Here is a 26,781-nt window from a genome sequence, read left to right on the forward strand (position 1 = left end):
GCGAGGCTCCCCCCGCCCGCGGCGAGCGCTCGCGCCCGCCGGAGCTGCTGCCGCACCAGCAAGCAGGTGAGGGGAGCCAAGCTCGAGAGGTGGGGGCCGAGAGGACCGACCCGAGGGTGGGATGCTGCGTGCGGAGTCCAAGAGCTGCTCTGAGGGGCTTGGCTCCGGGTTGTGTGCGCGCTGTGTGGGACTGTAGCCAGCAGGTCCTCCGCCAAAGCCTGGGAGAGGTTCAGGCAACCTCTTTAGACGGGAGAGGAGGGGGGACGGAGGGGACAGCAGCCTGGGACCAGGGGATCTCTGGGACCCTTGGCTGCAGCTGTCCCAGGTTCTGAAGCCCTGCCCTAGAGATCCGAGCCGCCTACCCACATACGCAAGGAGAGGCGTGCAGGGAATTGTCCCGGCCCCAATTTCTCTTACACCATTTGAAGCCCTATGGCCCGCAAGAATCCATCTCCACTATACCCAGGACTGGACACTGGGGTAGATGACTCGGCTGAGAGCCGGAGTGAAGGGTGAAGGAGAGGCTCCCACTGGCCTTGTATAAACGATTCCGAAAGTCCACGATGGTGCCTGGACTGGGCCAGGGGTGGGAGAGGTGAGGGGCCTAAGGCAAGGGAGGACAGGGTTTCAAATCAGGGCGGGGGTGGAAGTCCTGGGGGGCAGCAGGGCAGCATTTACACCCTTGTCCCAACCCCTGCTCTCCATCCACAGGCCCGGAGCGCACACTCCTGAGAATCTGCAGAGGTGGGGGCTCCCAGTCACTGAGACCCCAGTTCCGCACAGAAGGCTCATGGAGCCCGGAGCACGCGGGGCCCTTTTCGCAAGGGCTAGCAGGTTCCTTCTGGACTTGTAGGGCGCCGCCCCAGGCTAGCTCGATGGCGCAGGGTTTTGCGGTGGGCTTCGACCCACTGGGCCTCAGACAACTCAGCTCGGGCTCTCTGAGCTCCCTCTCCTCCCGCGGCCACCTGGGCAGCGACTCGGGCTCCGCAATGCGATACCTGCTGAAGAAGCAGCAGCGGCTGCTGAACGGCCCCCCCCGCGGAATCCGAGCCTCCTCACCCATGGGCCGCGTCATCCTCATCAACTCCCCCATCGAAGGTGGGGGCGGGGCCCAGCTTAGGCCTGGCGCTAAGGGTGGGGGTAGGGCCAGCTGGGAGGAGGAACTTGAGAGATGGGAGTCTTGGGGCTGTGGGGCATGGAGGGCCCCTGTTTTACCATAGCTCCCCCTCATCAGCCCTTTCCTCCTGTTCAGGCCAATGCTTTAGGGTTGCAGGACTGTAGAGAGCTCGGAGGTGGGAGATAGGAGTATGGAGGCAGGGAGAGGTGTGTGTGATATGCTAGCCCCCAAGCCAAGCAAGTCAGGGTATCCAATTGGCTTCTCCATCCTATGGACTCTGCCTTTCTCCATTCCCTTTGTGTCTGCCCTGCTGGTTGGGGGGAGCAGGATGGAGAAGGATATACTCCATCAACCAACCCGTTGTGTGACCAGCTCTGTGCTGGGCTGTGAAGAGTCAGTGCCCAGTTGGGGAGACAGAATTAAAGCCTTCAGGTGCAGGGGTGCCTGGCTCAGGTCATGAGACAAACCCCACACTGGGTGTAGAGATTACTTACAATAAGTAAATAAATATATTTTTTAAAGATTTTATTTATGTGAAAGAGAGAGCATGAGAGGGGGAGGGTCAGAGGGAGAAGCAGACTCCCCACCGAGCAGGGAGCCCGATGTGGGACTCGATCCCGGGACCCCAGGATCATGACCTGAGCCAAAGGCAGTTGCCCAACCAACTGAGCCACCCAGGCGCCCCTAAATAAATATTTTTTTAAAAAAGGTTTCAGATGCAGAAAAAAGGAAAGAGGTAGAGTAGCAAATGTTCCAAAGAGGGGGGGAAAGAAGGAGGGTTGAGGGTCAGGAAGGGAGCCCCAGGCCTGGGCCCTGAAGGAGGGGGCTACCTGATCTTATATAGTTGTTTAATGCTGTTACATTGCACACCTGTTCTATACCAGCCCTGGTTAGGTCCTGCAGGGGCCTGGAGAAAAAGGAGGGTCAATCTTCATCGTCCAGAAACTTACAGTGTAGTAGCGCTTCGAGACAGAGCAATGAGAACAGCTGGTGCTGGGGTGGAGGTATCCCAGACAAGGCTGGAAGTGGAAACCAAGAACACAGGGTGGGGGGGGGGGGGGAGCGCAATTAGGAGACAGCTTGGCGGCAGTGACAGGTGTGAGGCGACAAAGAGCCAGGGAGCAAGGCAGGACCTTGAGTGCCAGTGGGGGGCGGGGGGAGTGGGCGCCCCCCCTGGGGCTGGGCTTTCTGTGGGCCAGATGCCATAAATATCTCCAGTTCCCATGCTGTTTCTCAGCCAGCAGAACTCCCCTGGCTGGATCCCAGAGTGGACTTTTCAGACCCTGCTCCTCCCCTCTGACCCAGCTGGGCATCTCAGGTCCCCTCCCCAGGCCGCTGGGTTGCTCAGGGAGCAGGCTTTCCTGAACCAGTGGCCCAGCATGCTCACTCCCATCATCTACCATGCTGGGTCTCCCCCCAGGTGAGCAGCAGGGCACTGCTGAGAGTCACCACTGTCATTCAGGTCATGAAGCAGAAGTCCTCAGAGGAGCTAGGAGACATGGTAGAGGATAGGGAAGGCACTGGGGCATGGCCCTTTTGGGTCCCATTGTATTAAAAGAACTTATACGTCCCCCTCACACAGCCACAGAGACCATGCCCCAGCTATGATGCGACGGCTCTGTACACTCTCCCTCTGAAGATCCTCTTGCAGAAGAAGTTCCAGGATTGCTCTGTCCCGCTGCTTCGCCCTAGAGCCCTAGTGCAGCCAGGGGAGCAGCATCTCCTAGCAAGGGGAGGCCCAGGGCATGGCTTCCACCAGCTGGCCTCTACCCTGTCTGGGCTGGGAGCCTCTGAGCCCAGAATCTTCCCCTCTGCCTGAGCACAAACATCTCCCCACTTGCCGCATCCTGGAACCTCTCCCCCTTGTTACTATTTAGACCATTCCAGAGGCCTAAAGGAACTGATAAGGGAGACCCAGTGGGGAGGGAGAAACTGGGACCCACATCACCCCCATGACTTCCCACCAGCTCCTGAAACTCAGCTGGTCCCAGAGAAAATGTCTTCTCTTATCCAAACCAGACCTTCCTCCTCACTCTCCTTCATCCATTTATTCTTTTACTTATTCAAAAAATCCTTGCCAGATATCACGTGCTGTGCGACATACTGGAGATATATTGGCAGAAAAGAATTACAAAGTCCCTACCATGACTGAACTTACAATCTAGCTAAAGGAGACAGACAATAAATAATATGTGAGTAAGCCAATAATGAGAAAGGATGGTAAGAATCCTGGAGGTACTAATTTGGATGGTACAATAGAGTAGTGGTTCGCACACGTGGGAATACATCAGAATTGCCTGGCAGCGGCGGGACTCATAAAAAGACAAGCTGCTGAGTCCCACACCCAGAGCTTCTGATTCAGGACATCTGCAGCGAAGCCCAAGAATAACATTTTTTTATAGACTTTTTTTTTTTAAGATTTTATTTTTGAGTAATCTCTACACCCAATGTGGGGCTCAAACTCACAACCCTGAAATCAAGAGTCATATGCTCTACCGACTGAGCCAGCCAGGTGCCCCAAGAATACACTTTTTTCGAAAAAGATTTATTTATTTGAGAGAGAGCAGGGGGAGGGGCAGAGGGAGAGGGACAAGCAGACTCCACGCTGAGCTCAGAGCCCGCTGCAGGACTCCATCCCAGGACCCCAAGATCATGACCTGAGCCGAAATCAAGAGTCAGTTGCTTAACCAACTGAGCCACCCAGGCGCCCCGAGAATACACATTTTTAATAAGTTCCTGAGTGTTGCTGCACGGGTGGTCTGGGGGGCACACTTTGAGAACCACTCTAATAGAGGCCACCTGGGAAGAGGGAAGGGACTTCAGGGAGGGTAGTCCAGGAAGGCTTCTGAGAGAAAGTGGCGTCTGAGCCAGGAGGGACTGCAGATTGGGAGCTGGCTTTATGAAGGTCTGGGCAAGAGTATCACAGATTGAGGGAACACTGAAATGATTAGCCCGTGAGAGGAAAGGGAGAGAGGTCAGTGTGGCCAAAGCTCAGTGAGGCTGGGATGGCGGTGAGAGGCGAAGGGAGAGAGATGGGCAGAGGAAAGCCCACGGAGGGTCTTACTGGGCATAGGGGACTGTGGAGTTCCTTCTAGAAGAAGGAGCAGGCACTGAAGTGTTTAATAAGCAGGCATGATCTACTGTAAAAGCTGACTCTGGCCACTGTGTAAAGAATGGCCTAAAGGAGGCAAGAATGGAAGTGGAGAGACAGTGAGGAGGCTGTGAGCTTCTGGAGGGGGAGGTTGGTGGCCCGGGCTAGGGCAGTAGAGGTAGAAAAGTTTCCATCCTCAGAGGCCCCAAGCTCCTATGCTCAAAACCCCAGATCGGCATCTCCCTGGCCCAGGGCCCTAGGAAGGCCCCAGGGAAGGACTGAGAAATAAGAGGCTTGGGGGACAGGAGAGCAACAGACTCGTTGGCTGGGTTGAGATGTGTACAGACAGAATCAGCCAGGAAGCCTCAGGATGTCCCACAACTCTGTCCTGCTCCATCCCTACTCACAGGCTGCCCTTGGAGATTTCTTCCTGAGCTGCTCTGGTCATGCACTGTAACCTGATTTCTCTTAGATCAAACAGAAGTGTGTGTGTGTGTGTGTGTGAGAGAGAGAGAGAGAGAGAGAGAGAGAGAGAGATTTCTCCCTCTCAAATATCTCTGGAGTAAGCCTTGTCCAAGAAGAAATCTCACCTTCTCACCTGGGACCCAGCTTCCCTCTCCAGTCTTCTTAACTTTTCTAACCAAAGGCCTTCTCAAGGACCCGTCTCAGAGCCTTGCTCACTCTCTCCCCGTCCTCATCAGTGCCCTTCCTATCTGCTCCAACCCATTGAAATTCCACCCATCTTGTCCTCCCAAACACCTTCCCTATCGGCTGCAGCTCCTAGGGACCCTGCTTCTCTGACTTTCCCCAGCACTGATGGAGAGGACCACTCTGGGCTCTGGGCATATACTGTAGCAGGGTGGTGTTTGGGGTTTTCTCTCCTCATATAGTCAAGTAGCTCCTAGAGCCCTTACCTCCAGAATCACAGAGTCTAAGAGATAGAAGGGGCCTCAGAGATCCTTCCACAATATCCCAGACAGGGATTTATCAAGTGCCGGCTTGTATGCCACCAAAGATGGGGAACTCACTATCTCTCCCGGAAACCTCATTCCATTGTCCGACGGCTGAGGGTTTTAGAAAGTTTTTCCTTACTAAATTGGCCTCCATCTAACTCCACTATGTGGGCTTGGTTCTGCCCTCTGGGTTACACAGACAAGAACATCTAATGCCTTTCACAGAATAGCTCTTTGACTGTTTGAAGATAGAGCGAGCATACTCCTTTCTGCTCAAGCTGAAGAGCCCAAACTTGCTCAACTCTGCCCTATAGAATGGAATCTTGAAACTATTTTCTATCCATCTGACCCTCAGAGTGGCAGGGTTTTTAGGAATTTGTCCTATCCCAGGCCTGTGGGCATGAGAAGCTTAGTAAGTATTAGAAACACACACACACACACACACACACACCCCTATATGATAAGGGAAGGAGAACAACATCTTGTAATGTGGAGTGCTGCCCTGCCTGTTCCCATACTCTCTTGCTGACCCATACTCTCTTGCTGACCCATACTCTCAAAATCCCCAACAGGGAACTCAGAAATCGGCTGCCCTTAGGCCATAGGGCCTTAGGTATATGTGCCGAGCAACCTAACCCAAACTGGGAAACCCAGGGGCCTTCTGTGCCCAGAATGGACATGGGAGTCATGCCTGTGTCCCTCCCCACCCCCACCCCCACACAGCCAACAGTGATGAAAGCGACATCATCCATGCTGTCCGGGTGGAGAAGAGCCCAGCCGGAAGACTGGGTTTCAGTGTGCGGGGTGGCTCTGAGCATGGCCTGGGCATCTTCGTCAGCAAGGTGGAGGAGGGGAGCAGTGCAGGTGAGCAGGGCCCCCAGGAGTGGGTGCTGGCTTAGGAGATGAGCCCCCAACTTGCTGGGGCTCTGGGGGCCTATTATCAACGATGGCAGGCAAGGGTCCTCAGCTTTGGAGGGCCTGATCCAATGGGGAAATGAGGCCCCCTCCCAGGGTGGAGTGGGCTCATGGACAAGTCCCTAGTCTAATAAGGAATACCCAGACCTCACCTGGGGATCCCCAATCTCGTGGAAGAAGTTTTACCCCAGGGGGCCTTGTGTAGTGGGGAAGGCTTAGCTTTGCCCCAGGGGGCCTTGTCCCAAGGGGCCCATGGCAGCCGCCCCCCTCCCCTGGCGCAGAGCGGGCTGGCCTGTGCGTGGGGGACAAGATCACGGAGGCGAATGGGCTGAGCCTGGAGAGCACCACCATGGGCAGTGCCGTGAAAGTGCTGACGGGCAGCAGCCGCCTGCACATGATGGTGAGGCGCATGGGCCGCGTGCCGGGCATCAAATTCTCCAAGGAGAAGACCACGTGGTGAGAACGCCTGGTCCCAGCCCTGACCTTGCCCTACCCCGTCTACCCCCCCCCCATCTACCCCTTCTAGCCCACGGCAGGAGACACTGAGGGCACAGGGCTCTGCATGAGACTCAGCTATGTATGGCTTCTGCTCTCTCTGTCCCCTTGGCGCTGGAAGCACAGCAATCCTAAGACCTGACATTGAAATGAGAGAAGGCCAGGTCTCTCTCCCAGCTCTCCTCCCAACTCTATCCCAGACGCCGGCGGCCCTGTCCCCAAAGATGCTGCTCCTGGGAGCCTGGGCATAGTAACAGCACCTCTCCCTCAGGGTTCCTATGGGGATTCAAAATGGGTCCTGGCCCAATGGAGCCGCTCCATAAAAAGAGGAGATTGGGGTGGTTTCCCAAATTTGATGAAGTCTACATCCCACAGAAGGTCTCAGGACTGGGGAGTCCCCCAAGGCAACCTCCCCTTACCTGTGCAGTTGTCCGAGATGCTGGGAGGAAAGGGGGTGGGTGGTAGTGGACGGGGCGGCGGGGCCCAGACTGACGGCCCCTTGCTGTTGTCCCAGGGTGGATGTGGTGAATCGGCGGCTGGTAGTGGAGAAGTGTAGCTCGACGCCGTCCGACAGCGGCTCGGAGGACGGGGTGCGGCGCATCGTCCACCTGTACACCACGTCAGATGACTTCTGTCTGGGCTTCAACATCCGCGGGGGCAAGGAGTTTGGCCTGGGCATCTATGTGTCCAAGTGAGGGCTGGGGCCGGGCGTGCGATGGGGACGGGTCAGCAAGTGAGCCTCAGCCAACTACATGTCCAAAGGAGGGCCTAGGTCAGGGGTGGGGTCTGGAGAGGGGTGGGGGCCCCAGGAGGAGGGTCAAGGAGTTTGGCTGGGGCGTCCCTGTATCCGAGGGAAGAGTCTGGTCTAGGGTGAGGGTGGGCAGGCCAGGTGGCCTCTCAGACTGCCTCCTGTCTGACCCCAGAGTGGATCATGGTGGGCTGGCTGAAGAGAATGGCATCAAGGTGGGGGACCAGGTCCTGGCGGCCAACGGTGTCAGGTTCGACGACATCAGCCACAGCCAGGCCGTGGAGGTGCTGAAGGGCCAAACGCACATCATGTTGACTATCAAGGTGGGCAGGACTGTGGGTGTCAGGGAGAGGCCAGACTATAGGAGGAACTTCCCAGACCTCTCTAGAGTTTAATGCCCATTGCCCTACAACTTATGACTTTTCCACAGCCATTTGAGAGGGCAGGCATTGTGCTCATCCCTAGTTCACAGAAGAAAAAACTGAGGCTGAGAGAGGCAGAGTCACTCAGGAACCACGGTCACTTCCTCGGCTGGCTAGTAGTAGGGCCTGCTTCCAGTCCTGCTGCCCAGACACCCAGGGCAGTGCCCCTTCGGATGAGTGACAGAGGTCCAGGGTTGAAAGGAGAAAACGTCCCGCCCCGAGGGTGGGGCGGTAGCTGCGGCTTTGGGCAGGACCTGGGCACAGGGCAAGGGCGGCTAGGCTGAGGCCAGAGATCGGATTTCAGGGGAGGCACCTGCATTCATGATTCATGCGGGTCTCACACTTGCCTGAGGATCAGGTCCTTCTCACTCTGGCTGCAGGGGAGGTGACGGCTCGCTCTCCGCTAGGACCCACTCCCGGCCCCGGCTCCGCTCTCCTCCCTTCCCAACCCTTCACCCCCCTCGTCCTTCAGGGCCTCCTCCACCATTCCCCTGCTTCTGCCCCCTTGATTTCCCATCCCATAATCCCCCCATCCCGTTTCTCCCTTCCCTTCCTCTCGCATGACCCCGAACACCCCTCCTCTCTCCCACTCTGCCCCTCGTTCATTCATTCAACATTTTCGAGTATGTCCTACGTGACAGTGCCTATGCCGGGTGCTGGGGCTACAAGACAGATGAGGTGTCTGCTCCAGGGTGGGGGTGGGGGGGAGACAGACAAACAGGGTGCATGCCGACTGACAAACGCCGTAAGGAAATTAACAGAGAGTTGGGAGGGGTAATTTAGGAAGGCCCTTTTAGCCCCGGGGGTCGGGGCAGGTCTCCCTGGGGAGGTGACACCTGAAGAGGGAGAAGGAGCTAGCCAGGAGGTGAGTGGAAGGAAGAGAATCCAGACAGAAGGAGCAGCAAGTGCAAGGCCCTGAGGTGTAGAGGAATTTGGCAAGTTCCGACATAAAGCCGCCCATTTGTCTCGAGCGCGATGAACTTGGAGGAGAGAGATGGGGTTGAAAAGTTTACTCTTGTCCCGTCCCTCCCCCTTCTCACCTACTCCCCCCTCCCCCCGCCCTCCTGTGCCCGCCACACTCTTCCCAGGAGACTGGCCGGTACCCTGCCTACAAAGAGATGGTTTCTGAGTACTGCTGGCTGGACCGATGTAAGTGGCTCAGGCCCCTGCGTTGGAGGGAAAGGGCTGAGGCCCGAGGGTGCGTGGGAGCCTCTGAGGAATAATGGGGAAGGAGGAGCAACACCTGCTTGGGACTTCCCCACCGCCCAGAGCAATTTCCCCTCTGAAAAGCTGCGGGTTCAGTTCCCAGCTCCCCTTGGCTCTGGAGTCCCGGGGTCAGGAGGCGGGGCAGTGAGTGGAGGAGAAGTGACTTGCCTAAGGTCTCTCAACAAGTCAGTGGCAAGACTGCTGAGCAGCTGGTTCCCCAGAGCCCCCCGCTTCCAGCCTTGGCTGCTAGCTGACACTCACCCACCCCCACACCCAAGGTGGTGTGCGACCCTGGCAGGGCCCTGAAGCCAGTGGCCTTCCCCTGAGATGCCCCTGCCTTCCCCACTGCCTGCAGTGAGCAACGGGGCACTGCGGCAGCTGTCCCCCGCCTCGGAGAGCAGCTCCAGCGGCTCCTCCTATGCCTCCAGCGCCCCCTGCAGCTCGGCCGAGGGCTCCCTGCCCTCCCAGCGCCTGGACGTCGGCCTGGGGCCTGAGGAGCCGTGCAGTCAGGGCCCAGGCTGGGGGCGGGCAGACACAGCCATGCAGACGGAGCCGGACGTGGGCGGCCGCGTGGAGACCTGGTGCAGCGTGAGGCCCACCGTCATCCTCAGGGACACAGCCATCCGCTCCGACGGCCCCCGGCCTGCCCGCCGCCTGGATTCTGTGCTCTCCGAGTCCCCTAAGACTGCTCTGCTGCTGGCCCTGAGCCGACCCCGGCCCCCCATCACGAGGTCCCAGAGCCATCTGACCTTGTGGGGTATGTAGGGAAGGGGCGGCCGATGTTCTCTCCAAAGCTCCGGGTCCAACACCTGCCTCACACCCAGTCCTGGGCCCCAAACCTCCCTTGGCTCTAGGCCTTGACTCGGCCTCCGTTCCAGCCCCATAATGCACTCAGACGCTGCTCTGGGCCCCATTTTAAACTGGCCCTGGGCCCCAAACCTACCCTCAGATCCAGTCCCAGCTCCTGTCGGCTTTGGGCCCCACACCAGCCCTAATCCATCCCCACCACCCTACACACACACACAGACACACACACCCCGGCCCTCTTGGAGGGTCCTCACCGAGCTGGAGCTGTGGGTGGGGGAGAGGTGGAAAGTCAAAGGAAGAAGCCCACCTATCTCCACCCCCACCTCCCCACAAGGCTAGAGGTCCTATCTGCCCCTTACTGGCCCTCCTCTCTGGCCCTCCTCACACCCCTCCCCCTCGGCCTTCCCTCTGCCAACTGCTCTAACCCCCCGGGTGCTCCCTCATGTCTGCAGAGGAGAAGAAGCAGCGGAAGAAGGAGAAGTTGGGGTCCTCCGGGGAAAAGGGGGCCCTGCAGCGCTCCAAGACACTGATGAACCTCTTCTTCAAGGGAGGGCGGCAGGGGTGGCTGGCAGGGCACGGGCACAGAGAGGCCTGGACGCTGGACGGAGGGAGCCCAGCCAAGCCCTGCCCTCGCCTAGACGTGGAGAAAGGTAAGCACCGGCCAATGAGACGGGGAGGAAGGAGGTACAGCCCACTTTGGCATCCAGCGGCTCTGGGTTTAAATCCCACACTGCCTTTTACTGGCTGGGAGGAACCACTTGCCCCCATAAGCCTGTTTCCTCGTGAATAAAGTGAGAGTAATGATACCTGTTTCTTTAGGAATGGTGAGGAATAAGGAGCCTGGGTGGGTGGCTCAGTTGGTTAAGCGACTGCCTTCGGCTCAGGTCATGATCCTGGAGTCCCGGGATCGAGTCCCACATCGGGCTCCCTGCTCAGCGGGGAGTCTGCTCCTCCCTCTGACTCCCCCCTCTCGTGCTCTCTCTATCTATCTCATTCTCTCTCTCAAATAAATGAATAAAATCTTTAAAAAAAAAAGGAATGGTGAGGAATAAGTGAATGGATGTATGTAAATCACTTAAGGACACTGGCATACAGAAGGTACTCAGAAAATGTAGTGGTCATCGTTAAAGTGTCTCATACCCCACTTTACAGAAAGGAAAACTGATAGAGCCACAGCCTAGCAAGGAAGTTGAAGGGCTTGGGTCAGATCTCTGTGCTGGTGCTGAGGTGGGTAGGGCACTCCTCTCCTGGAACATTTGGCTTCACCTCCCCTGGCCAGAGCTCCACAGGCCCTACGCAGTTCTAGCACCATCCCTGAGTAAGGCCAGTTCTAGATCAGGGCCCAAGCAGAAAGACCTGGGCAGGCTTCACTTATGTCAGGGGCTTCCTATGGACCCTCAGAGAGGCCTCTCGTCTCTCAGGTGAGGCTCCAAGACTGGACCAAGAGTGGATGAGTTAAGACTCTCAGGGTTGCACGTAACAGAAACCTAACTCAAATTAGCTTTAAAAAACACTCCTTGGCTCAGCTACTGATTTGAGTGTGTCTAAAGGTTTGAACAATCTCATCAGACATCTGCCCCCTTCGTCTTTAGTTTCCCTTTCCCCTGGGTTGGCTTCATTATCATGCAGGCTTTGCCCACCCAGAGGGAAGATGGCCACTCTCGCTTAGCAACCCAGGGACAGGAGAGCTTCTTCAAGAGTTCCAGCTGAAGTTCCAGGCTCTCACTGGCCCAGCTGGGTCACATGCCCAACAGGTGGCTGTGCCCGGGAAAGGCCAGTGGTGCCTTCCTGGGCCAGCCTGGGTCATGGGCCCACTCTGGAGCCCATGGACTGAGAATGGAGAGCCCCAGGTGAAATTGGGGTGCTGTTTGCAGGGGGAGAGTGGATGTTGGGTAGGCAAAAATGACCAGAGGATGAGGAGCTTGACCCTGCCCCTTCTGGGGGGCCAAGGTGAGAATCCCATGGGAGAGACAATCTCTTCAGCTTAGGCCAGGTCAGCCCCACTTCCTCAACCCACCTCTTTTTTCCACAGGCCCCAGGGCCCTGCTCTCACCTGATGCTCGTTCTATCCCTCTGGCCACTCCTCTCTCTCCTCCAAAGGCTCCTCTTTTTTTCTCTGTCCCCTGAAGGTAGGTGTTCCCCCAAGCTTCGTTCTTGGGGTTCCTCCCTCCATATATTTGCTTCTAAATGAATCTCCACAAGCAGAACTCACACTGCACCCTCTCTTGATCCAAAACCTTCACTGGCTCCCCACTGCCTATGAATGAAGTCCCTAGTTGGGCACGGCCTTACAAGGCCTCCGTGGCCTGGCCTCTTGCCTCTCCGTCCCACCTCCTTCCAGCCTAAACTCTTCATTCCAGCTAGTGATCCAGCCATCCCTGAGCCCTCCCAAGCCCCATGGTCAGACTGGGAGCCAGGGCCTGCAGCTGAGCCTTTCTTCTTCATAGCAGGGGCAGTGGGGCCTGTGCAGAAGTTTGTCACCTGGAGACTGAGACGCGGTAATTCATGCATCTCTTTAGCAAGGCCTGGTTGACAGCAGAGCTGCAGATGGGGTGCATGTTGAGGGGCAGCTAAGGGTCTCTGGGCTAAACTCAGTTGGGGTCATGCATGGGGGATTGGGCGCAAATTGGGGGCAGGGAAAAGAATTGGACTAAGCTTACCAGGAGAGACAGGGCTGCAGACAGATACTGGGGCGCATTTTTGAGGACTGGGTACTCAATGGGGCTCCCAAAGACAGATTTTGGGGAGGTGAGGGAGCCTGTGCCAGGACCCCATTGAGTACTATGACAGTGAATGTTTGGGGGGGCCCAGGGGGGCCCTGGGCTAGGACACCATTAAGGAACAGCCCAGTATAGGGGGTCTGTGTTGGGGGCCAAAGGGTCTGGATTGGAGCCTCCTTGTTGGGCAGATTGCTATGGGAGATGTTGGTGGGGAGATTCTGGGTTAGGCTGGGATTCTGTCAGTGGCACCTAGGCCTCTCAGCTGACCTGTTCTGGGGTCTGACCCCATTGAGAGAAGCCCCTGCCTCCTCCCCTGATGGCTCCTGGCTCCTTCATCATATGCCTTTGCTCCTTCCCTGCAGAGCGGGAGAGGGGCCCGACCCTGCTCTCTGCTAGGTCCAGGAGCCCCTCCAGACAGCTGCCCAACATGGATGAGCAGGTGCAAGCCTGGGAGAGCCAACGGCCCCTTATTCAGGACTTGGCCCGACGGCTGCTGACTGACGACGAGGTGCTGGCAGTCACCCGTCACTGCTCCCGGGTGAGCTTCCAGCCTGCCCCAACTCCAGCACATTGTCACCCAGTCACCCAGCCCCTCATTCATTCAGGCCACTGTCTCTGGTCAGTATCTGGGCTTGAGGCCCTGAGGCCAGAGGTTGGGAAAAGCGGAAGTCACTCCTGTTCCTGTCACACACACACACACACACACACACACACACACTGAGCTCACAGACAGGAGAGGGACATACAATAACTAGAACCTAAACACCCATAGCGGCAAATTGTGTGAAATGCTGTGAAAGAAAAGAATAGGAGAAAATAACCCAAGAGGTACAAATTAGGTGGTGTGGTCTAGGAGGGCCTCCTTGAGGAGATGATGTTTCAGCTAAGGAGAGAAGGAGCCGGACAGGTGATGAGGGGGGCCACATGAGTCTCTGCGGTCACTGCCTGAGCTCTCCTCTAAACCCCAGCCTTCTCCCCGACCCCCTGCGTCAGCCCCCAGGCCCGGCCTCATGCCAGGCCCCTTCCCCTGTTACCTGAGTAAGTAATCCTTTGTCACCCCCCACACCCCCCAAGCCTCCCCCAATGTCTGCACTGTTGTTCTGTTTCCTTCTACTTCAAACAGGAAGTAGGGCTCCAGGGTGGGGCACAAGTTAGATGTGAGGGAGTCCTTGTGGCCTGGATGTTGGGGAGGTTGTGGGAGGCACAGGTCTGGGGTCTGATCCTCCAGAGGGGTCGGAAGGCCCTCTGCTCTCCTCCCGCCTCAGAGCCCCCAGGGTTCCTGTGCTGGGGTCCCCGTGGGGTGCTGGCGTCACTGCACATGTGAGCTCGCATGCAAGGACAAGCTGAGGGGCTCCAGGAAGTCGTTTGTGATCCCCCCATGCCCTCAGCCTGGTCGGGGTGGGGCTGTGTTGTTTGTGTGATGTGTACATTTGTGTGTCTGTGGGGTGCATAGGTTTGTGTCATCTGTGTGTTCGACCTGTGTGTGTCTACATAAGGCATGTGTGTATCACCTGGAGACTGAGGCACAGTGATTCATGCATCCCTTTACCAAGGCCTGGTTGACAGCAGAGCTGCAGATGGGGTGCATGTTGGGGGGCAGCTAAGGGCCTTTGGGCTAAACTCTGTGTCATCATGCTCAACTCTGAGGGCTAAGTGGGGTCCCCGTGAGCTTGCAACTCTAGGCTCTGGCCATTAGGTGGCGCGCTGTGCCCGTTTCTTGGGTCGGCTCCTTTTCCATCAGCCCTCTGTTCCTCCCACCCTGTCCAAGCCGGGACCACCTGGGACGGCACCCCCACAAAACCTGCATACCGGCCAATCCTGACCCCCACCTCACCCGTACCAAGAGATCACACCCTCTGTGGTGGAGCTCTGGCTGGGATGATTGGTAAATCTCCCCTAGTGACTCAGATGTGTGGCCTCAAATCCCAGGCCTCCCTTCCCTCTCCTCTGAGCCATCTCTCCACCGCCACCAGACCAGGCTTTAGAAAGCCCCCCTTGGATCACTTTATACTCCTCAAGCCCTCGTGCAATCTCTTACCTTTGGCGGAACAGAGTACAAGTTTCTTATGCTCACATTCAAGGCCTTCCCTGCTTCGACTCCCCCAGCCACTGACCTCAGCTCTCCCGTAGTCGCCACATCACCACATGGTCATTTTCTGCTGGTCACTGCCCAGGGTTATACAGGCGATGAGCCGCACAACTCTGGGGCACCACTCACACTGGAGTCCCCACCTATGCAGCCTACATGGAGGCCCTTCTTGTACCCCACGGTCAAGCTGAACTTCTGTCTACCCACTATCCCACCCCACCCCTGGAGCACTTTCCTCCCAATATTCATGCTGTTGACTGCATTTATGCCTAAGAGTAAATGTAAACGAAACAAACATACCAAGAGGGGTCAGTGTAAATGTCGCCGCCTCCAAGAAGCCGATTCCAGTCTTCGTGCGCTCCTCTGAGACTCCCTCTGCCCCGCTGCCGGCAGTTTGTCATTCCCTGGGGCACGTGGCTCTCTCTGCCCCTCGTTTCCCACTAGACTGACTTCTGAAGGATCTGGAACAGGGTCTTCTTCATTGTGCCCCCACTGCCCAGTACAGGGCGTGGCACTTAGTAGGTGCTACATGCGGGTTTGCAGCCTTGAAATGTGTACATATGCGACTAATTCTGTGCAATTATAGATCTCTCGCTCCAGACAGAAGGGGGTGTATTTTGGACACGTGTGTGTGTGTGTGTGTGCGTCCCTGTAACTGTGTGTGGTTTAGGGCCTCATAGTTTATATTTTATTTCCCGATATTTACGAATGTCTCACTCTGGCCACCAGAGCTTGCTGTGTCTCTGTGTCTATTCCTGTCCAGGATGGGGTGTGTGTGTTTGTGTGTGTGTGTGTGTGTATCCCTGAATTACCATGTGATTGTATGTATCTCCATTTCACCACCAGGGGTCGGTGTGCTATCCAAATAGGGTGGCTCCCAGTGTTCAGTTTACCAGTTTGTCGGCGTGGGTGGGGTGTGGCTGGTGGCATCTGGGCAGTGCCAGGCAGAAGGGCCTCCACGCCCCTGGGGACTGACTGGAGAGGTTTCTGTCGAGCCACCCCTTCCCCAAAGTCCCCCATTCCAGCGCTGAACAAAGCCTAATTGGTAGGTCTCTGTGCAGACATATGCTGGCCCCGCCAGGCCCACAGCCTAGCGTTTGGCTCCAATTCCTTCCTTCTGCCTGGGAGGTGGGGGCGGGGAGGAAAGTCGGCTCCCTGCACACCCTTTTCCGGCACCAGAGCACGCAAGAGCCAGACTTCTCAGGTTCCAATCCCTCTTCACACTTCCTTATCTGTGTGGCCTTGGCCAAAGTCCTTCTCTCTGAGCCTCAGTTTCCTCATTTGTAAAACGAGAATAATGCACGTCATCGCTCAGGGTTGCTAAACGAGAGACCATCCGTAAAAGGCTTACAGACGCTGCTACCGGGCTGTTACAGGTCTGTTACGAAAACTGCAGGCTTCCCCCTAGTCACTAACTTCCACCCATCCCGGGGACAGCCTGGGGATGCGGAGAAGCTTTCCTAAACGTGGTGTTTGCGGGCAACCGCGCATGCCCAAGCAGCCCCCCGCCCCCAGCTCTGGATGTCCTCGCCGCTGTGTGACCCGTGGCGCCTCTCTCCGCAGTACGTGCACGAGGGCGGCGTGGAGGACCTCGTCAGGCCCCTGCTGGCCATTCTGGACAGGCCCGCGAAGCTGCTGCTACTGAGGGACATCAGGTGGGGTGGGGGCTGTGGGGAGGGCTTGGGGGGCAGAAAGGGGACCTCTGAGAACTCTCCCCCACTGTCACCCCCAGAACTGTTCCCCTGCCCACCCCCTATCTCTCGCCCTCCCCCAGGAGCGTGGTGGCCCCCACCGACCTCGGCCGCTTCGACAGCATGGTGACGCCCATGGAGCTGGAGGCTTTTGAGGCCCTTAGGAGCCGGGCAGGTCAGCAGCTGGGGGTAGGACTGTGTAGATCCTGAGCCCCAGGTGGGGATGGGAATGGGGCCTCCCGGGGGAGAGGGGGCAGAGATGGCCTTCAGCTGGGTCCATCAGGGAGCCCGGCAGGGGCCCCGCCTCTGACGGGATCTCCTCTCCCAGTAGTACGGCCTCCTGCCTTGCGACCAGCCCGGCAGGACACACCACCCAAGCGTCACCTCGTCACGCCTGTGCCTGGTCAGTCAGAGTCCCGGAGCCGGGGGAGGGGCCACACTGGGGAAGGGAGAACGGGCCCTCCGTCCCTGCCCCCGACACAGGGTGTCATGGCTTCAGAAGGCCGGCTGGTTCCCTGAAGGAAATCCTTGTCCACCGGAGCCACATTTATCACATCCACTCACCAGTCGTAGTATTATTTACTTAATAATTGGTTTTTAAACCCACTCACTTTTTAAATCTACTCTCATTCTATGCAATAATCTCTGAGAAATTACCAGTTTGGTGTGCGAGTCATATTTTTTCTAAGACACGTATTGCCATAGAAAACTTTAAAGTTCTGTGTCACCTTGGAACCCAGGTAGAGTCGCTCACGGCGGGCACAGCCGCCAGAGGGCCTGAGCAAACCCAAGCTTGGGTCTCATGGGCCCTGCACCGACAAAGGCAACGACTGGTGAGGAGGGGCAGCCTGACCTTGGCCCCCTTCCCCAGACAGACGTGGAGGTTTCTACCTGCTGCCTGTGAATGGCTTCTCAGAGGAGGAAGACGATGGGGAGCTGAGGGAGCGGCTGGGGGGCCTCCAGCTCTCCCTGGGTGCCTCTGCTCCCCTCCACCCTCATAAAGGGATCCCCCCTCTCCAAGACGTGCCAGTAGACGCCTTTGCCCCACACCGAAGCTCCTGCACACCCCCTCCCCAGCCACCCCCTGTCACTCCCCGGCCCCCAAGGCCTAACTGGCTGCTGACAGAACCCCTGACCCCAGAGGACCCTCGGCAGGGTCAGAGCCAGAGCCAGAGCCACAGCCAGAGCCAGGGCCCTGCCCAGAGCCACAGCTGCAGCCGGGGTCGAGGCAAGTCCCCCGGACGCAGGCGCTCCCCATCCCCAGCGCCTGTCCCCACCCCCAGCATGGCCAATGGGCGCTACCACAAGCCTCGGAAGGCCAGGCCCCCTCTGCCACGACCTGTGGATGAGCAGGCAGCCAAGGCGGGGGGCCGTGAAGGCCCCTCCGAGAATGGAACTGGCGGGACAGCCAGGGAGGCAGCCAAGAAGGCCCCTGGCGGGGAGCTGAGGACAGTCACGCTGTCCAAGATGAAGCAGTCCTTGGGTGAGTGCAGGTGGGACTAGGCCTGGCAGGTGGGGCTCTTGGGTGTGGGTGAGGTTTCTGGGCTTGGTTTTGGGGTACAACTAGGGGGCTTGGGCTTAGGAAAAGATTTGGATATGGGGGTCTATTTGGGAGGTTCTAGATTGGAGGGGGTGGGAACTAGAGGATTTTTGGAGTCGAGGACCGAGTAGGAACAGAATCTGGGGATTTGGGAGAAGTCGGGGCCTGGACTTGGTGTTGGGGTGCTGGGTTTCTTCTGGGAGCTCTGGGTCGAGGGGTGTGGCTGCATGCTCATCCAGTGCTTTTCTCTCACTAGGCATCAGCATTTCTGGGGGCATTGAGTCCAAGGTGCAGCCCATGGTGAAGATAGAAAAGATCTTTCCTGGGGGGGCTGCCTTCCTCAGTGGGGCCCTGCAGGTGGGTGAAGAGTACCCAAGCCCACTCCCGAGGTCCAGAGCTGAATTCTGGTGGGGGTGGGGCCGGAACATGCTCATCTTCCAGCCAGACAGGGTTAGACCAGGTCCTGGGAGGAGGCTTGGGTGCTGGGGGTGTCAGGCCTGCAAGATGAACAAGGCTAGGGAGAAATTTGCCCCTCATGCAGCCTGGGCCTGAGGGTGGCCCATCATGTTCCACCCCCTAGCCCCAAGGGACAAAGGGCCATTGTCTGTGCCTCACCCTGCCCCCCACAGCTCCAGGCACAAAAGTCCCATTGTCCATCCCCTCCACCCAGATGAGGAGGAGTGTCCTAGGTGGTGGAGGTGAGAGGTTGGGTGGTGGGAGGACCTGAGAAGGGAGGGCTGTGATTTTCCCACCCCCATCCCAGGCTGGCTTCGAGCTTGTGGCAGTGGATGGAGAGAGCCTGGAGCAGGTGACCCACCAGCGAGCAGTAGATACCATCCGCCGAGCTTATCGAAACAAGGCTCGGGAGCCCATGGAGCTTGTGGTCAGGGTCCCCGGGACCAGTCCACTACCCTTACCCCCTGACTTGTCAGCCCTCACCAATCAGTGCCTTCCTGCTGACCACTCCTCTGCCCGCGGACCCCTTGATGGTACTCTTTCCCTCCCACTGCCTCCCAGAACCTCCCATTAATGCTCTGCCCACCAATATCCAGACTCCTCCCACCCACGCCAGGCTCCTCCATCAGACCGACAGCCCAGTCCCTTCTCTAGCCCTCCAGACTCCTGATACTAACCCCAGACTCTCCTCACCTATGCTGTGACTCTTCCCACTGACTTCAGACCCTCCCACTGACTCCCAGGACTCTCTGCTATCTCCCAGACCTCAGCTACTAACCTCCTCAGGACTTAGGAACCGCCTCCTCTTGCTTGACTTGCCTCCTCCCAAAGGTCACCACTTTCTTCCCTCTCCAGCTATCACTAAGGCTCTGCCCTTTCCAGATAAACTTGGTGTCAAGGACAAGGTGCTCCTGGGTAGCCGGTGTCCCCCGCTCACTGCCCCCAACCTCCCAGGGCAGGGAGAGGTTGGGAGAAAGCCAAGGTCTGGAGCTTGGGATTGGTGGGCACTTTCTCATGATGTCCCCTTTAATGCCCCAAGCACTGAGGGACATGGGCTCTCAATAGGGCCCTGAAGGGTCACTGCACCCATCCCCCAGCCCCAGGCAGTGTTCTGTGCAAGGGACAGGATGTCGTGGTCCACTAGGACCTCACACTTTCTACTGGATTTGTCCTTCCCCCATCACTCTTCCTCTCCCCAAGATCCCTACCAGGGGTAGAGGATTAGCTAGCAAATTGAGGGGGCCTGGGGGTAGGGGTCAAAGAAGTTCCCATAATCTCTACCTAGCACACTCATCTTTTTTTTAAAAACAAAAGATTTTTTAATTTTTTTCTTTGGGTTTGTACAAGAAATTTACAGTGTGGAAAAATATACAAGTGAAAACGAGGCCATAAACCTGGGTGTGGGGAGGGGCCACTTGGTCACAAACACAAATAAACAAGACAATGCTGAGTTCTTCCTTTGGTCTGACTATAGCCCCCTTGCCCCAGGAGAGAGGCTGCCAGGGCTGGAGCCTGGGGGTCAGACCCCAGTCCCAGCCCTGGCCCCTGACACGGGCAGGGTGGGGGCAGGCACATCTGGGGCAGCTGGCGCTGTCTGGCTCTCTCTGGCTTTGGGGTAGGGGAGAGTGTGGAAACGACGGAGCCCTCTCCTCCTCCTCCCAGCCCCCTGGCGTCTGGGATGAATGTGGTTGGCAGAGTGACAATGGCAGCAGAAGGGGGGTGAAATGGGTCAAGTGAGCAGGAGCCTCTGCATGACCGTGAAACGGGGACCTTCAAGGAGTCTGATCTTGCTCATCCGAGTCACAGGGCCGCCCCAAGGTCTTGGCAGAGGCCCAGAGGCCTGGATCCCGGGGGACGAGTGGTTCTGGGGCCCTCAGACTTTGGGGATCTCCGTGGCCCTGAGGCTCCCGCCCCCCCCTCCCCTTCAGCAGAGCTCCCTGCAGATCTGGGATGCCAAGGGCCCTAGATTTCAGTGGCGGTGATCTCCTCCAGGCAGATGCAGGGGGCCGGCTCGGCCAGGCCCAGCTCGGCGAGCTCCCGGGCCTCCAGCTCCAGGCTGAGCTGCCGCAGCTCCTGCTCCAGCTGCCGGTTGCGCCGGTACATCTGGATGTAGTTGTGCTGCAGCTGCTTCTGGTAGCGGATCACCTGCTCCTTCTCCGCCTGCCAGGCCAGCCGCTCCCCCTCGAAGCTGTCCTGCTGCTCCTCACCCCGCCGCCGCTCCCGCTGCAGCTCTGCCCGCAGCCGCTCCACCTGGGCGCGCAGGCTGCCCCCGACCCCGGCGGCCGCCCGCTGCACCTTGGCCTCATCGCTCTCTGCCAGGAGGAATGGGTCGGCGGTGGCAGGTGGCCCGGGGGCTTCCCGGAGTCCAGCCGCCTCGCTGTCCAACTGGCCAGCTTTCTCTCGGAGCCGCTCGGCCTCCTGGCGGTGCCGCTGAAGCTCCTGGGAACAGGCCTCCAGCTCCAGCTCCCGGGCCCGGGCTGCCTCCTGCAGGCCCCGCGCCCGGCCCTCGCTGACCCGGAGTGCGGCTCGGGCTTCTCGCAGCGCCACCCGCAGGGCCACCAGCTCGCTGCCCTTCTGCACCAGCTCTGCCTGGGACTCCTTCAGCTGCTGCTTCAGCAGGGAGATCTCCCCTGACTTCTGGCACACCTAGGGGTGGGAGGGGCCGGGGAGGGCAGTGAGAAGGCTTCTCCCAGGGGGTCAGGCCCTGAGATCACGCGGGGTGTTTGGGGAGAGCTTGTTTGATCATGACACGCACGACACGGATGGAGACACTGAGGCGAGCCTGGTGACACGTCCAAGGCCATATATACAGCTAGTAAGTGGCCGAAGTAAAATACAGACCCAGATCTTTTTCCTTCAAAGCAGGTGACTTTAAACCATCACAAAGGCCTGGGACTGGCTGGTGGCAGGTTTTGCAGTACTGGGAGCCACTGAAGGCAGTGCCCGCATTTCCAATGAGAGGCGCCACAGCGTTTTGGTGAAAAGCACAGAAGATGGAGCCACAGGCCTGGGTTCAAATCTCAGCTCCGCCACTGATTAGCTGTAATTCTGGGCTCCAGCCTTTCTCATCTCAAAAACGGGGATGTTAACAATAGCCGCCTGGCAGGGCTGTTCTGAGGATCGGAAGATCCACTCTATGTAACAGCTAGAAAGTTCTGGGCGCATACCAGGCTCTACATTCTTATTGGTCAGGAGGCAGAGGATGGGAAGGCCACTGGCTACGTGAGCACTCGACCTGAGCAATGAGGAGACCTAAAACAGTTGGGGGATCTGGGCGGGGGGTGTTAATGGCTGGACCCCTGGGCCCAGGGCTCGTCCCAGTAGGGCCCCGCTCCCCGCCCCTCCCGGCCTGGCCCACCTCCCACTTGGTCTCCTCGAGCCGCGGCCCGAGCTCCCGCTGCTCCCGCTCAAAGGTGGCACAGCGCCGTTCCAGCTGCTCCCGCTCCTGCAGCAGCTGCGCGAAGTCGTCCTGCAGCTGCCGCTTCTCGTGCTGCAGCTGGAACACCTGCAGCTGGAGCAGCTGTTGGGTCCGCTGCGCCCGCTGGGCCTGGGCGGCACTGTCGTCCCGTGGCGCCTCGCGCTCCCGTGGCCAGGGCCGCTGCCGCTCCTCATACGCCTGGGGACAGAAGGCAGACCTGGGTCCCCCCCCGCCCACCGCTCCCAGGTCACCGGCTGCTTTATGGCTGCGCTCGGTGACCGGAGACTCCAGCCAACCACTCAAGGATAATTACGGTAACTCTAGTCACGACCACTTCTAGGGTTCTAGGAACAATGTCCACGATAGCAAACGCTTCTGCAGGAATTCCTAGGTGCCAGGCGTCATTCTAAGCGCTCCACAGCCTCTGCCTTACTTAATCCTCATCAGAACCCTAGGAGGCCAGAAATGTGCCCATCTCTAGCTGAGGAGAGCGAGGCTCAGCCCCGTGAAGTGTCTCGCTCAAGTCTGGAGACAGTCAAGGGCGGTGCTGGCCGGGTCCCCTCACCATTCCGCAGGTGAAGCCTGACAGCTGGGCCTCACCCGCCACACCCCGCCCCTCCCCCTGCCCCCGGGCACACACGGGAGTGCTCCCTGGACTCCCGGCTCCTGCGGCTGTCCTGCCGCACCACCCCCATCATCACTGCTGACCACACCTGGCACATGGTCACCTCACTCTCGTCCAGACTGTCCCGCAGCTGCTGCAGCTCTGCCTCACGGTCGTGGAGCTTTCCTTCCAGGACACAGTGCAGCAGGGCCTCATCCGAAGGGGGTGGAGGGGGTGGGGGCGGGGGTGGGGAGCGCTCCCCACAGGAGCTGCTGTCAGGTGAGGCCCGGCCACCACCGCCCAAGAGCCCCCCAGCCACACGGCCTCCCAGGGAGCCCGTGCTCTTGCTAGAGGACGATCGGCCACTGTCCGAGTGGGAGGGCCCAGTAGGGGCCCCTCGGGCCGGCCCGGGCAGTGCCCCCCGCGCAGGGCCGTGGGAGGGCAGGTGCCCGCCTGGGGAGTGGCTGGCTGGCTCTGCACCCCCGGTGCTGTAGGTGGGCAGGCTGGACAGCGAGTTTCGGCCGGAGTCAGACAGTGTCCCCGATGGGCAGCCGCTGGCCCAGCCACTCAGTGCCAGGGGTCTGTCAGCAGCCGAGGAGGAGGAGGAGGAGGAAGACGAGGCGGGGCCCCCGAACAGCTGTGTTAGGCTGCCCTGGCTCCCAGACAGTCCGGCGGCCCGAGGACCCAGGAAGCTAGGTAGGGATGGTGCCCCTCGAGGTTTGGGCAGCACCGGCTTGAAGGCTGTTGGGCGGATCAGGATTTTCTCCATGTTCTGAAATGAGGTGCCACGTAACACTGGGGATGAGCTGCCCAATCTCTCAAAGCCCTTAGCATACTCCCATCTGGGGCCCCCAATCCCCACACATTAATACTAACTGCTACCACCGCTGAGGGCCTCCTGATATCCTTTATGGCAAGCCACTTAAAAGGTTCATCGCTAGACATTACAAGAGCCACACGAGCAAAATATTATCACTATGCCCGTTTTACAGATGAGCAAATGGAGGCTCAGCAAAGTTGAAGGCCTCGTTCAGAGTCAGATGCGTAGCTGTTGCACAGTTACAGGAGTCTGAGCAGCTCACCTTTACTGAGCACATATTGTGTGACAGGCACTAAGCTAAGCAGTGACATACGCTATGTGATGGGATGCTCCCGACCATCACAGGAGAGCTGACCTGGTGCCTCCACATTACAGACAACAGAACCTCTGGCTCAGAAAGGTTAAGTGACTTCCCTGAAGTCATGCAGCTAGAACGAGGCAGAGCTGGGATTAGAACCCAGGTCTGGTGAATCTGCAGCCCACATTCTGTCCTCTAAATCGGCCCCCAAATTCCAGCTTCTTCAGGGGACTCCTGATTCCACCCAGGCCCCAAAGGAAGGGCTGGGTCCTTACCTTCTCCAGCTTTCCAGAGACAGGGATGAGCTTGGGTGGGGGGCCGCGGAGATGCGCATTGCGTGCCCGCTGTTCTCGGGCATCCTCAATGTCACTGCTCGGGCTGGAGGGTGACTCTGTCCGGAAGTCCTCGTTGATGTAGGTGAAGCTGGTGCCAGGGACGGTCTTCCTAGGGGGCACAGCTGGGCACAGCGGCTCCTGTGCCTCATAGCCACCCCGGAGCAGGCCATCCTGCTGGCGGAAGAAGGTGGGCCCAGGGGGGCCATGGTGGCGGGGAGGAGCTGGCCCCCCAGGGCAGGGCCGGCCTGAGATGAGGCTGCTCACGCTGCCCATGGCTGGAGCTTGTGGGGCAGTGGTGGCCTCAGGAGCGGGCTCCAGTGGCACTGGCAGAGTCTGCACAATGGCCATGGCGACAGAGGCTCAGGCCTGGCCAAGGGCCTCCAGGGGAACCTGTGAGCAGGGCAGTGGCATCAGAGTCCCTTCACCTTGAGGCCCCTCCCTGTACAAGTCCCCGAGTCCCTCTCCTGACCCCTTATCCCAAGTCAAACAGCCTCCTGGCATCAGTACAAGCCCTGATCCCCCAAGGCTCCTCCTCCAAGCACTGGCATGAAATTTGGATCTTCCTGAGATCCAGATCACCGCCCAACTCTGGTCTGAGCAGGGCTAAGGGCTGACCCTACCAAGCAAGGATGATGAGGGGTTAGGGAGGCCTGGTGGTGACGCAGGGCCCCAGCCCAAACCTGCATCCCTCACAGAGTTCGGGACTCAAGTTTAGGAGGGAGTTCTCTACCAGCTCCCAGCACAGGTTCCTGGTCCCCTGGGACAGGTGGCCTCATTAGAGGGCACTTGGGGCAGAGGCAACCTCAGGGACACAGTCAGCAACTCAGATGGTAATTAGTGAGTAAAGAGCCAAGGCCAGGCAGCGCCCAGCCTCCCCCAGCTGGGCCTCAGTTTCTCCCAGACGGAGAGGCGGCAAGGGTGGAGCCGGCCAAACAAGAAACCCAGAGCTTTTAGGGAGCCCACAGGTGCCCTCTGGGGTCTCCTGCCTTCTAGAGGTGGATGCAGGCTCCTGCTTGCTTCCATGACAACTCCGAGCCTTACCACACCCAATCAGTCTGGCCTAAAGGAGCCTACACAGGCCTGCGGCCAACCTCCGGTTCTGTGAAACCATCTGGCTTTAGACAAGTCCCCAGAGTAGCCCCGAGGGGATGAAGGTGGAAGCCCCACCATCACCTCTGGCAGCTGCTCTCAAATCTCACTTCCCTGGAACCCAGGGAAGAGGGCTCCACCTCCCCAGGCTCTGCTCCTTCCTGGAAGGGGACAGCAAGTCTCCACCCGGAACTCCCTCCCCAGGCCTGAGGCCGAAGAGCAGGACTCAGGCATCTGCTGAAGTCATCATGCAGAGTGGGGGCCAAGAAGTGGACAGAGAATCGCGTAGGAACAGGAGCTTGTGTTTGTACTTATTTGTGTGTGTGAGACTGTGCACAGGCGCATGGAAATGAGTACTTACTATGTGCGTCTGTGAAAATGTGTGGAAACATGATGGATGAGTGTGTATGAGTATATGTATGTTTGAATAGTTTTAACAGTACGTTCCTATTATTCATATGTGTGGATTAATATGTCATAAAAGGGTATGCGTGTGCTTCAGGATCCCTCAGAAAATACGCAGAAGTAATAACTGCATATAGGATAAGTGAATTCGTGGTGTATGAGTGCAACTACCTGAGTGTCTTTGGATAGATGTCCCTTCAGATACACATGAGTTTATATGTTAACCCCCCTGTATCTTACACGAGCATATGAACAGGAAAGTGAGTGTGCACAAGTGTGTACAGGGGAGTGTGTGTATGTGGACAGAGCATGTGTAAGAGTGGGTGGGAGCCTGGGTGGCAAGCAGGGCCAACTGGGTGAGCAGGAGCCTGGTTCTTGTCACTCACTGGAGTGTGGGGAAAGGAGAGACACATTATCTGACTCCTTTGGTCTGTCCCCCTTCTTTCTTGCTTGTATTCCACTAGGCCCACACTCCACCTCCCCGCTCAAGTCAGAGGGCCCTGAGAACCAGGAAGGTATCCAGACTGAGGGTGGAGGAGCTAGGGACTGGGACCTGGGGGAGAGCAGAGCCCACCCACCAAGTGCCAGCCCTGGGCTAAGCAGATGGCACACCCCATCTCCTGCCCTCTCCCACACCACTCCAGGGCACGGAGAAAGCTGTGGGGAAGGGGCTTCTTAGGGGGCAATGGAGGCTGGCACCTCTGTCTGCATTTGCCCACTTCAGTGAGCACTGAGAAAGTGAGAAGTAAGGGGAGGAGAGAGACAGACTCAGAGAAAGACAGGGACCCAAAAGACAAGAGACAAAGACTCAGAGAGGCCCTAGGGTCAGGCAGACAAGGAGACAGGCTGACCCAGTGAGTCTGGGCCCCTGAATCCCACGGAGCCAGGGGCCCCTAAACCCAAAAGAGATATAAAAACTGGGCCCTGAGAGCCAGACACTCGGGGAGCCAGAGCCAGGCCTCTGGAAAGCCAGGCCCAGCCAGCCGGGCTCCAAGAGCGGGAGCCGGAGAGAGAAGGAGGGGCAAGTGGAGGCTCCATTTTGAGAAATGCGTTGTGGCTGTGGGAAAGGGAACCCCTGGCTCTCCCCAGCACTCCCTGAGTAATCACTCTGGCCCAGCACGCGCGCGCGCGCACACACACACACACACACACACACACACACACACACACACCCCTTTAGTGGGCTGGGGGCAGCCGAGCGCTGGGTTCAGCCAGGGCCCCGGGCAGGTCTGGCTAAGCTGAACTCCCACAGACCTGTTTTGGGGGCTGAAGAGTTGGGGAAACTCCCCCCCCAACCAAACTCCAAAGACCAGCCAAACGGGATCAAGTCTGGGATCACGACTTCCCATTCGGCGACAGGAAGCCGGAGCCCCCAACCCACCCTCCAGAGCAACCCCCCCTTTCTCCGCTTCCATTAAGTGGGGGCGGCTGGGGGATGCCGCCTCCCCACCGGCCCTCCGCCGCGCAGAAGTTGGGGGCGCCCCCAGGTCGCCTCCCAGCCCCGGCCCCCCCTCACCTCCGCCGCGCCGCTCCATGCTCAGCCCCGGGCCGCCCCCAGCGCT

General features: G+C 58.4%; 2 protein-coding genes across 6 annotated transcripts in view; one reads left to right on the plus strand and one right to left on the minus strand.

The window, feature by feature from the left end:
• Positions 1 to 10: 10 nt before the first annotated feature.
• PDZD7 (PDZ domain containing 7) lies at positions 11 to 19,025 on the plus strand. Its single transcript, XM_073904547.1, is given in 18 exon segments — positions 11 to 66; positions 712 to 1,098; positions 5,885 to 6,025; positions 6,358 to 6,532; positions 7,086 to 7,262; positions 7,495 to 7,642; positions 8,830 to 8,890; positions 9,303 to 9,704; positions 10,207 to 10,404; positions 12,202 to 12,252; positions 12,837 to 13,012; positions 16,127 to 16,218; positions 16,338 to 16,429; positions 16,586 to 16,657; positions 17,126 to 17,737; positions 18,051 to 18,151; positions 18,558 to 18,787; positions 18,789 to 19,025. Coding segments are annotated over 17 exon segments (3,117 nt in total). The 5' UTR covers positions 11 to 66; positions 712 to 875; the 3' UTR covers positions 18,955 to 19,025.
• A 526-nt stretch (positions 19,026 to 19,551) lies between these two features.
• Positions 19,552 to 26,781, minus strand: part of LZTS2 (leucine zipper tumor suppressor 2) — a 10,596-nt gene continuing 3,366 nt past the window's right edge. For 3 of the 5 annotated variants that reach the window (XM_025880886.2, XM_025880889.2, XM_073904299.1), the window contains 4 exons: positions 23,666 to 24,115; positions 22,382 to 23,044; positions 21,609 to 21,866; positions 19,552 to 20,896 (listed from right to left, as the gene is read on the minus strand). In XM_025880886.2, the coding sequence (XP_025736671.1) occupies positions 20,213 to 20,896; positions 21,609 to 21,866; positions 22,382 to 23,044; positions 23,666 to 24,073 (2,013 nt within the window). In that variant the 5' untranslated portion in view covers positions 24,074 to 24,115 and the 3' untranslated portion in view covers positions 19,552 to 20,212. Of the gene's footprint in view, positions 20,897 to 21,608; positions 21,867 to 22,381; positions 23,045 to 23,665; positions 24,116 to 26,735 lie in introns of all 5 variants that reach the window. The other 2 variants (XM_073904300.1, XM_025880888.2) reach the window with 2 other exon arrangements.

This window comes from Callorhinus ursinus, unplaced genomic scaffold (assembly GCF_003265705.2).
Source record: "Callorhinus ursinus isolate GAN/ISIS: 27379988/994484 unplaced genomic scaffold, GSC_fseal_2.0 scaffold20, whole genome shotgun sequence".
Lineage (NCBI taxonomy): Eukaryota > Metazoa > Chordata > Mammalia > Carnivora > Otariidae > Callorhinus > Callorhinus ursinus.